The following is an 11,242-nucleotide window of genomic DNA, read 5'->3' on the forward strand; positions in this document are numbered from 1 at the left end:
AGTCTCAGCAGACCCTAAAGACCATTTTGCATGCTTGGGCTTCTCAGGAAATGTGGTTGGCTGGTGCAGCCAACTCTCTCTCTCTCTGTTGTGTCTACCGGTATACATTGTTTGAGTGCATCCTGAACTGGTGTCTTTCTCTAAAAAAAAAAAATATTCACCACTGTAATACGCAGTGACAGTAAAATATTATTGATTTATGACCAAAACCATTCAGTCCCTTAAAATAAGTTGGGTTAGTAATAGACTATGTGGATAATGAGAGGGAGATAATTTTTTGCAGAATTTGTTATTATTTTCTTCCAATTAGGAAGTCCATGTAAATTTACTGTCTGCTAAATTAATTTAAGATATTCCAGTTAAATAAGGACACAGCTGTTCATTAATTTTAAGACAAGGTGGTTTGAAGACAATGGTTCTGTGGATGAAGACGCAATTACTCCAAAGGTAGTTTGCAGGTTGTGAATGCACTGACTTCAATTTCTGGAAACATGTTCTCTGGTCTGTAACCAAAACAAAAGTGTTTGGCCATTATGACCAACGTTACAATTGTAGGAAAAAAGAGGCAAGCCTGAGGACAGCAGTACCACTGTGAAGTATGGGGGTGGCAGCATCACTTTGTGTGGGGGTTTTGCTGCAAGAGGAACTGGTGCACTCCGCTAAATAGATGGTATCATGAGAAAAACAAAACAGTATGTGCACATATTAAAGCCAGATACTGAAATACCACACAGTTGAAGCTTGTGAACGAATGGGTATGCCAAATGGACAAGGTCTTTAGGCACGTCACCAAATCAGTTACAAAAAGTGACTTAAAGACAACAACTTCAAGGTTTTGGGGTGACCATCAGGAAAGCCCTAATCTTAGCAAGATTGCCTACAAACCTGACTCAGTTAAATCAGTTCTGCCGGGAAGAATGGGCCAAAATTATCCAGCAATCCGTTGTTAGAAGATTATGAAAGGATGGCCAAATAGCCCCGACAAAGTCATACAGTTTGAAAAGCAATTCCACCAAATTCTAAGGAAATGTCTAAGGGTCTAATAACCCATTTTTTCATTAAGGATTAAAAGCTACTTACAAGATTTTATAAATCTACAAATGTTACTCGTTAAGCATAAAGCTGGAAAGAAAACATCACTCAGAAAAACACATCTGATCTCAGTTTGGAGGGGGGGTGTATCACGCTGGATAGCCACACTGATATGAGTAACGTGTCGGGGAAAAAAACAATGCCACATCATTTTAAAACAATCAACCCACAGAGGGCCTAATCCAAAGTCCCAGAGAAAATTAAAATGAAAAGCTGATGGGGCGGGCTGGTCCAGTTTGATTAAATGCCATTGCAGCAACTCAAAATGCTACTCAGTAGTTTTTTATAGTCCCCACCTGCCTGCTTGCTTGCATGCATGCCTGACAATGTCAGGGCATGCTCCTTATGGGATGACGGGAGGTCTCCTGGGGTTTATCCACCCAGATTCTGACCAGGACATCACTGAGCTACTGGACAGTCTGAGAGTGACACCCTGAACAGGGTGTCAGTGCCCTTGTTGCTCCTTTAGTGCTACTGTTGTTAGTTTCCTTAGCACCAGAACAGCAACACTGATTAACAACCCGCTCCACTACTGAGCTGACCAGATCAATACTCTAGATGTTTAACTGACTTGATATTACATTCTGATAAAGTCCCTTTAATCTTTTAAATTTTATTTATTTAATTTTTTTGCAGTATATTAACATCCAGTGAAGACAATCACAGGACAAAAAAAAAAAAACACTGCCCATGCATGAATTCTAGTAAAGTAGAGGTGTATTTAATTTTACAGAGGACATTTATGGATTAATTTGGATGATGATTTAAAAACATTTGAATTTGTCCTTCTGAAGAATTAGTAAGATTTAATGTAAGATTTCAGAAAATTCACAGAAATTCATGAAATACTTTAAATTTATGGAGTAACGTTGTGTACAGTTTCTTGTTCTGGGTTTCTTCATTTTTGTAAATACATTCAATTGGAGTCATTTTTCTGTATATATTCTGCTGTATTTTAACATAAAATAGTGTAAGCAGGCTTTAGAAGTTTCTTCTCTGCTTCCCACTCCTAGTTATGGACTTTTGCGTGTATATATATATATATATATATATATATATATATATATATATATATATATATATATATATATATATATATATATATATATATAAATAAAACAGTTTTTAATTGGCTTGAGTTTCAGTTGGTTAAGAAATACCAATATATTGAAATTGAGTAAAATAACAATGAGCTAGTCAAAGGTGGTTTTTGTTTTTGAACCTCAATTCCCCGTGTTTATTGAATCGTGAATCTCTATGTGATCATAAAAACATGCCTTCTGGAGCTTCCCTTCTAAATAGCATTCATAAAAAAGCTCCAAACTCTTGTGAGCATGTGTAGATTATTTATTAGTAGCGTGTTGATTATATTGCATTCCAATAACATGACAACCATGACAACACTCATATACAATCATATTGCTGTAAAGTTAACCGACAACGTTGGGTAAAACAGACATAAATTAGGAGAAACATTCATTGTCTCTTTGCCTTGCACTTTGCAGCACACATCATCTTCTGCTTATGTGCATCATCCACCTTCCATGAAGAAGGTCAACAGTTTGACTCGTCTCTGAGCAGTGTAGTGTCTCAGCCTCACATCTGTTCCTGGACAATCCTCGAGGACTACGTTTGGGCGTGCAGAGGACCTCCTGCGGTGCTTTGCTCAAACTGCAGCACCCCCCACAGGGCAGTATTTCTCTCCACTTTTCCTGTCGCACTTCATTCCTTCAACCGGCCCAGCAGTCTTTCCTTCATGTGTCCCAGCTGTGATCGTTGCACTCTGTCAACTGGAGGTAGGAGCTGATGGCCTCCCTCAGCCCATCGCTCACCAGAGAGTTGTCCGACTCGGTTCTCTTCCTCCTGAGGATCACAGACCTTTAGCAGAACATAACAGAAAGAAAAAAAAAAGGTTAGAGATTGGAATCTGTATAATCACAAGAAAACGTTGCAAGCAATGTGTCACCAATAAAGTAGAATTTCGCAGAGTCAAACAGAGCCTAGAGGAGCAAACATTTTTCAGAAACAACACAAATGGCAACTAGTCAGTGCAACCACAGCCTTATCTGCTGATCTTGTTTCCGAGAAGCTCAGCATCTGTTTACCCAGCTCTAAATCACGCACTAGCAACAGACCCAATAAACCTAAAGCAGTGTCAACAACAACAGAGTGGAAACCGCAAGCCAGCTATAGAGGGACACCTTGTGGCCATCTTCAGTAGTTCTAACCTGCTAATGTCCCTCCAGTTCATCGTTGGTCTCCTGACCGTGATGGGAACAGGTCTAGGGTCGTCCAGGCCCTGGATGAAGCAAGGGGCCGACAGCCGACAGCACAGCCCGTCTGGAGTCTCTGTGGGAGGAAGAACCGCAGGAACGTCAGCCAGGCGGATTTTGCCGCGGCGATGAGAGAAAGACAGGGCGGAGGATCTGAGGACAAACCTGCATAGTGTTCCACCAGGTAATGCAGGGAGGGGAACGTGAGTCCTGGAGATATGTAGACCCAGGAGTTTTCCAGCTGAGTGATGCGATAGTGCTTGACAGGATTCATGTCCAAGGAGCTGGTCCTCCTCAAGACGGAGAGCGAATAGCTGTCTAAATGCAGAAAGCACACAGATGCAGGTGTTAAGATACACCGCTTTGGATTTTTTTACTTTGCAGATAAAGAACTGACATACTGTCCCCTTTTTCCCTGGAGATCATATCTGTATGTCACACTTTTAAATTAGGGCTGAACAATTAATCGCATTTTCAATATAATCGCAATTTTAAAAAACGCAATTTCCAAATAGCAGAGGTCAGCAATTTTTGGCTATGTAACAATTAGTGAATCAGACGCGTCCTTTAGGTGTTGGTAAAATGTTTAAAGTGGGTTTGCCTCCACATGGAAGGGAAGACAGTTGCAGCAGTGAGATAATCTAACTATATTACTTGTTTTAGAGTTTATATAATCATACATAGCATTAAGTACAGGTCAATCAGTTTAATACATAGACTTGCTTGTTGGTTGCACTTTATGTTCAACAAGGATTGATGTCCAAATCAACTAAAAGCTGTTCTCTTGAGTAATATTCTGATCAATAGAAACATTAAACGTTCTTGTTTTAAATAGTCCTTGTTTACAAACATCTTTATTTAGAGGCCATTTTTGTTGCTTGTGGTTAATGTGGAGAAAAGTCAAAATGGCAATTTTGGTTGAAATATATCGTAGGCAGAACGCAATCATTTCTGCACCGAGTTTAGATGCTGTGGGTCTTTTAGCAACTAATCCACACGGCGAGGAAACAAATTGATTTGTTGTTTATATATGTTTAAAAAGACATGATAAATTAAACTGGGGGGGGGGGGGGGGTTGCATTAAATCGCAATATTAAGAAAAAAAAATCACAATTAGATTATTTTCCAAAATCGTTCAGCCCTATTTTATATATGCCGTCAAGGACTTTTTGCACATACCTACTAAGTTTAGCGGTATGAAACATTCATGAATATTCTGTTCCACCAATAAGCAGATGTTATGATCCCAGCAGAGCTGGCCCCAGGTTTTATGGAGCCCTGGACAGACTTTATGTTGGAGGCCACTTCCAGTTAAGCTTTTTATCCAGCAGCCACCACAACACCAATAAAAACTCCTTTATGTTGTCTACACTTCCGCTTTCACCAAGTAATTAGCTAACATTTAATCCCTTAAAGGGGAAGTTCTGAATTTTTGAAAATGGGGTTCTGTTAAAAAGTCATTAGAGGTAAATATCTGACCTGAATTTAAGTCTCTCAGCATTTTCTTATTTTGAATGAACAGATCAGGTATTGCTGGAGGGTGAAACTAATCACACCTGGGCTAACAGACAAAATTTCCTAGAGGTTTATCAAAGAGAGAAAGGTGTCATATTTGCATTGTGCCTTTAGAAACTGTACAATTTGCCGCCTCAGCTATGAAATTTTGATTGCTCTTGGGGCCCAAGGCCAACAAGGAGCTCATATATATAGGTCATATATAGCAAAGGCCAACGTTTACACTTTAACCAAAGAGTTGCTATTAAGCTCAGTTTAGTCAGCCAATATTTTATGGTGTTATATTGAGCATGAATTTCATCCAGTGTTGTCAGCAAAGGCTTTGTTTGGACATGATTGGACCGCCTTTAGTTTTTTTACTTTGATCGCTTGCATTGCAGAGTTATATAAAAAATAATTTTTTGTGCTCCAAATTTTACTTCATATTCCCGTTTATTTTTTCAAGCCCCTCTTTTGACTCTTTAACGTTAGCATTTAGCAAAAGCTATTGCTAGCTCAGTTCAACATTTAGTTTGCCATCTAAATACAGTTTTTTTTCTTAAGGTTTTTACAACACTAGTGGTTTGTTTTTCGTACAGTGGGCTGACAGGAAAGGGGGTACGAGAGAAATGTGAAACTGTTTTCAGTATGAATGTTGCCATATAAATACATCTTTTTTTTGTTGTTGTTGAGGTTTTACAGCACTACTGTAACGTTTTTCGTACAGTGGGCTGACAGGAAAGGGTTTACGAGAGAGGGGGAGAGATATGTGGCAAAGGACCACAGGTCGGAGTCGAACCCGGGTCGGCCGCGTCGAGGACTAAAAGGCCTCCATACGTGGGTCGTGCGCGCTAACCACTGCGCCACTGACGCATCTAAATACAGTTTTAATAAAATAATAATAAAAGTAAATGCAGGAATAAACTAAAAACATAACGTATTTTTTCAGCCACCCCCCAACCAAAATAAATCTTAGTAAACCATTTGCATAAAAGCCACTCTATGGCAGCTTGAACATAAGACACGAGGAGATTTAACCCATTTTCAGAGTTGAAACCCAGTGTGCTTGTCTCAACCCGGACACATAGATCAACTCAGACCTGCCTCGTTCCCTACTTGCCTCACCACCTGATTAGCAAAATAACCCAAACTGGGTTTGACCCATGAATTTCTAACATGTATTTTAAAGTGAGATACGTCACAGCCCAGGTTAAGTTTGAATAAAATGCGCCAATCATTCAGATTAGGACAAAAACTCTCTCCAACCTGCGTTTGTCTCCGATTCCCGGATCAGGAAGGCCCCGGTCTGGTTGCTGGGATGTTTAAGGAGTTCCTCTGCTTGATACCTGCTGATCCCCGTGTACAGCCACCTGTCGCCAAAAAAAAAGAAGCAAAAACTGTTACCCACATGTTCAGCACGGAGAGACAGTAGCCTACGATGCAACGTATAAAAAAATAAATTAAAAAAAAGTCATCTTGCTAATGTTTTCAGGTCTGGAAAATACGCAGGAACAACATGAGAGCAGATTCCCACCCCCAAAGGAGGAGGTGGAGTGAAACTGCTACATGCTGCTCATGTCACTGCAGAGAATAAATGTCTTGTTCCAAACATCAATCTCCAACCGAGTTCACCTACACGAGAACTCCTCCCACTTCTCCTGGAACTCCCCTCTTCTCGCTCCCACGGCGATTAAAAAAAAAAAAAAAAAAAAGGGCCACTCACCTGTCTGTCACCTTTGCCGTGTAGTTGGTTGGGATGTAGCTCTCGCGGCCGGTGCTTGTGGACCTCACCATCATGAAATCACCATCACTGTGTGATGGAAGCAAAAAAAAAAAAAAAAAAAAAAAAAAAAGGCAGCCGTCACTAATCTGCCCTTCGGTGCACAGGAGATGCTTAATAAAGCGGACGCGACGCTTACTCTGACACAATGCTCAGTCTTTCCCCCATGCGCATGGTCAGCTCTGTGCGCTCGAACTCCGGGTAGTCGTACAGCGCCACAATCACGCTTTCCTGTGGTCCTGCAGAGAGGAGAGTCAGAGAGGAGAGTCAGAGATGCTCGATGCTGACCTTTTCCTCACTTCCATCCTGCTGCCATACGTTTTAGACCGGTGCTTACCTGGCGTCAGAGGCTCGGGCTGATTTTCGAGGACCGTCCGGTTACAACGACATCTGGTGAAGCAGGTGCCCATGCTCTTTCTGGTTTGAGAGTTTCTGAGAAAAAAAACACAAAAAAAATAAAAAAAAACAGACTCAGTGAGACATGCTGGGAACCACGGCGAAGCCTTTAATTTCTCTCATCCTACAGATCATTACATTATGACTGTGCAGCAAGTGTGGCATCAAAAGCGAGGTGATACAGGAAGGCGTCTATAAACCACAACAAGAAGCCTTGACATCCTGTGTTAAATTTCCATGCAACATGTGAGCGAGGGATACAGCCTGCTGCTCACTGGCTAGGCATAGGCAGGTTTTCTTCTTGTGACACTCACTGCAAAATGCATGAAGACAATGCATTTCTTGGTAAAAGAATCTGTTTTTTCATGCTACTACGGTTTAACGATGCAAGCAATTAAGGGAGTTTAATTAACACGACACAGAGCTTAGAGGGAGCAAAAAGGTACAATATGTAACTTACCTAGTTTTTAATTCTTGCACAAGTAATTTTTTTTTTATCAAATCTTCCAAGAAGTTGCTTAAACCCCAAGCCTGGTTGCAGATGATAAATAAAAATCCTTTAAAGTGTGAATAATCCTGAGCTCAGGTCCGATCAATCCTTCCGCCTTGTTCCTGGCTTCTGCTCTGCTCTCATAAAGGCTGCCGTGTTCTTTGCAGCTGTTTCTGACAGAGGCTGAATGAGGAGAGGAGGTCTCCCGCTCGCCTTTATGTATGACACCGGGCTTCCTGTGACGCGCGGCACTCATCTGACATCTGACTCAGAACGCTCTATGACGGCCTATCCAAGCAGACACTTCAGCATAATCGTACATCTTGTTTACGGAACCAACGGGCTATTTGCATGTACAGTTTGTCTTGTGGGCAGAGTTGATGACACGATTTTGCAGAGACAATTAATCTGCAATTTAGGAAATAGCGATACGTGGCCGGTTTCTCCGTCAACCCACTTCTACCCACCGTTGTGTAAATGGGAACATCTGATAAGAGCCAGAGTTCTGCAGATTTCAGCTTCCTACTCCGCTCCAGCGATCATTTCTCACAGGTCAAATGTTCATTTTAAACGACGAGGCCACAAAAGTAGGCAGTGTGACACAACAGTCACTGGTGGGTAACGGCAGCAGAGCTTTCAGCCACAGATGAGTGAAACGTCAAAGAATATTAAAACTAATCTGTAAAAATGATTTATACGGGAAAACAGAAAATGAGTTTATAAAAAATAAAGGAAACTACATTGAAAAAAACATTTATTTCTAATTTACTACTACTTTTTGTTCTCCTTGTCAATATAAACCCAGTTGTATGGATAAACGTGTCATCAACTTGTGATCTATTTGTTAAAGTAACGCAGAAACATTCATAAAAATCAACAGAGGGGAGGACAGGAAAGCTTTACCTGCTTTGCAACACTGAAAATCCGTATTTAACATTCTGGCTGGGTCTGGGTTTAGGGTCCTGCTTTTCACCCGATGGCTGGAGTCCTGTTTGGGTTTCTTGTCTGCTCTGAGGAAAGCCCAGGTGGGATAATCACATTGCTCTAGGTCTTGTGTGTGATTTCTCCTTCTCCCAGGCTCCTGAGCTTGTGGGGACGTTGTCTGCTCTGCACAGAGTCCTGAGGACTCCTAACTTGTGCTCCTGTGGGGGGATGGGAGTCAAACCACAGGTACTGGTCTGTGTGGGTGGGTTTGAGGATCAAAGTCAGCTTCTAACTGTCCTCCGTATGACGTGGACATCCTGACAGGCCCTAGAGAAATGTGGTTATCCCATCTCGATTTTCCTCAAAGACCAGAAACTACAGACAGCCATCGGATATAAAGGAGGACCCTGAACCCAAACCCAGACCAGTAGCCATCTATGTTGTGGGAGCATCAGAGAAAATGAGACGATTATTTTCTAAACGCCCCGGTGCCTTTCAAACCCAAAAACACATCAAGACTGGTTCACCCCAAAAATCTGATCCCCCCCCGGCACAAACAAAGCAGTGTTGTGTATGCCCACAACCAAACATGGAGGAGCAACATTTAGCGCTTATTCTCCACTGATCTGGAACAAACTTCTGGAAGACTGTAAAAGTTCCTTTAAATCAAGGTTAAAACCTGTTAAGAGTTGCCGTTAAATGTTAATGTTCAGTTCACACTGTTGTAGTTCACTGAAACGTCATTAGATTTGTAGTCCAACCTATCTTGACCTGCTGCTACTATTCAACTGCAATGTGCTTTCCTCTGAAATGTATTCTATTCTGATGTGGATTTCATGCATTGCCTCTTCATTTTATTTAAAACAAATGACTGTTTACATATATATATATATATATATATATATATATATATATATACATACATATACACATACATATATATATATATATATATATATATATATATATATATATATATATATATATATATATATATATATATATATATATATATAAATAAACTTCCAATGTGAACGTAATGCCAGTTTAAAGCTTCATAAAAATGCATCTGCAACAAACTGTTGAAATACTTTTGAGATTAGAGTTAAAAGGAGGTCAGCCTTGACCCCTCTTTAACAAGCCGTTATCTTTAGCCTCTAATCTGAATTATGACAAAAAGAATTCCTCTTTTTCTTCAGATTTCTACCAGACACCTGGAGACAATGAACCAAAATGGACTTTATGTTGAAAAAAAAAAAAAACCCTGTCTCATCTGAACAGAGGGTAACCCCAGAACATGAGGCTGACACCACCATATCTTTCACCATGGTGTTCTTTTGGTCATTTTTGTTGTTGTTTTTTTGCACCAAATAAACCATTTGAACCTTTAGACCAGGGCCCCGCTCTTCGTACGTCGCTAACTCAGTTAGCCGGATTTGATTGTTGACGATTTGGCATTATCTTGGATCGTTTGGTTCTTCAAAACTCATCCTGCACTTGTTGTCATAGCAACATGTGCGCCATCTTAAATCTGCTCACGAGCAGGCTTATTTCATGTAAACAGGATTAATTGCGGCTTTATAAGCGGAGGAGATAGGGAAGTCTGTCCAGCCAGCGCACTTGGACCAACCTAGTTGCAGAGCTGCACGGGACAGAATTGTGGAACACCATTTTTGAATGTTTAATAAAAGACAAGACAAAGATGCTTAGTTCCTGTCTTTTTATTTAAACAATTCTTTATTGAAAAGCTAGCAAGTCATCTTTTGCCTGCAATAAGAGATAGTTATGTAAAGTCAGCAATACCACATTTTGTCAAATGGTGAATTATCACATACTCTGAAGGTCCTTTTCCTCTAGTGCAATTTCTCTTTTTCAAGTTGTCAAGTTCAATTTCTCCTCTTAATTTGCGTTTTTTCAGGTCAAAATACAATTTTTTTGTTGAAGATGCCGTTTAATATAGGGAACGCATGTCACACTGTGTCATTTTGTGAAAGAAAAAGAAAGGGTCAAAACATGCCTCATGCAACAAAAGTAAAAAGTAAAAGTGCAACACTGTCCACCTCTGTATCACTTCTTTGTGCAGACTCTTCTTAAAGCCTTTCTGTAGGTCTTTCTCTACTATGGACTCCTGCAACTCACATTGCAGACAGAAAGAATAGGTACACAAGTATATACAAATTAGTGTAAAGTTATTTATGCTCTTACAGGTTCTTCCTCCAAAGGACAGTCATCTGAGAGTTTTTCTTCACTGTTCTGTGCAGTGGAAATAAATGGCAATTACAAAGTGTTAAAGTTTCTTCCCTTTATGCAAGTCAGAAAAAGTACAAAACTTACTGCATATGCCTCAGCCACCACTTGCTTGGGAATAGGTAAAAGTGTTGGTGTATTATGTAAAACTGCACAAACAAGGGGAGGGGGGGGATTGTCATTCCAATTAACTACACTGTAAAAAGTATAATTTGATCATTAATTAATAGCAACATATTTTATATTAACAAAAAGTTTAGAAATTTGCACTTTCACAAATGGTTGAAATTACTGTAACAGCCATTTGGATTATACTTCATTTAATGCAGCAACAAACAATGTTACAGTGTACTAAGAGAATTAAAAGCTCATTTAGCCTAGCAGTAATGAAGGTGTTGCTGCTACTGGTCCCTGGCCTTGGGTCTGAGGAGGAGCTGCCCCCAGGTATGCCCTCCACAATGGTTCGGTTTTTATTTAACCCAAAGGCCAGCTCCTCTGCTGGAGTATGGTGTGGTGGTGCAGGGCCACCGCTTGTTTTTTGGGTTT

At 40.3% G+C, this 11,242-nt stretch overlaps 1 protein-coding gene across 1 annotated transcript; it reads right to left on the reverse strand.

Annotated features, from left to right (window-relative positions):
• Window positions 1-2,424: 2,424 nt before the first annotated feature.
• On the reverse strand, window positions 2,425-10,859 carry si:ch211-25d12.7 (src-like-adapter 2). Its single transcript, XM_036124741.1, has 8 exons — window positions 10,655-10,859; window positions 6,977-7,071; window positions 6,779-6,878; window positions 6,583-6,669; window positions 6,126-6,229; window positions 3,531-3,683; window positions 3,321-3,441; window positions 2,425-2,970 (listed from the first exon to the last, which is right to left on the reverse strand). Exons 1-8 carry the CDS (start codon window positions 10,678-10,680, stop codon window positions 2,847-2,849), a joined length of 810 nt encoding a protein of 269 aa, XP_035980634.1. The 5' UTR covers window positions 10,681-10,859; the 3' UTR covers window positions 2,425-2,846.
• Between the last annotated feature and the right edge of the window lie 383 nt (window positions 10,860-11,242).

This window comes from Fundulus heteroclitus, chromosome 20 (assembly GCF_011125445.2).
Source record: "Fundulus heteroclitus isolate FHET01 chromosome 20, MU-UCD_Fhet_4.1, whole genome shotgun sequence".
Classification (NCBI taxonomy): Eukaryota; Metazoa; Chordata; class Actinopteri; order Cyprinodontiformes; family Fundulidae; genus Fundulus; species Fundulus heteroclitus.

Coding starts and splice junctions, on each gene's coding strand:
- si:ch211-25d12.7 (XM_036124741.1), bottom strand. CDS start 10,680: ATGACTGTCCTTTGGAGGAAGAACCT. Junction 6,670..6,778: donor AGACTGAGCATTGTGTCAGA/GTAAGCGTCGCG, acceptor TCCATCACACAG/TGATGGTGATTTCATGATGG. Junction 2,971..3,320: donor AACTGGAGGGACATTAGCAG/GTTAGAACTACT, acceptor GTTCTGCTAAAG/GTCTGTGATCCTCAGGAGGA.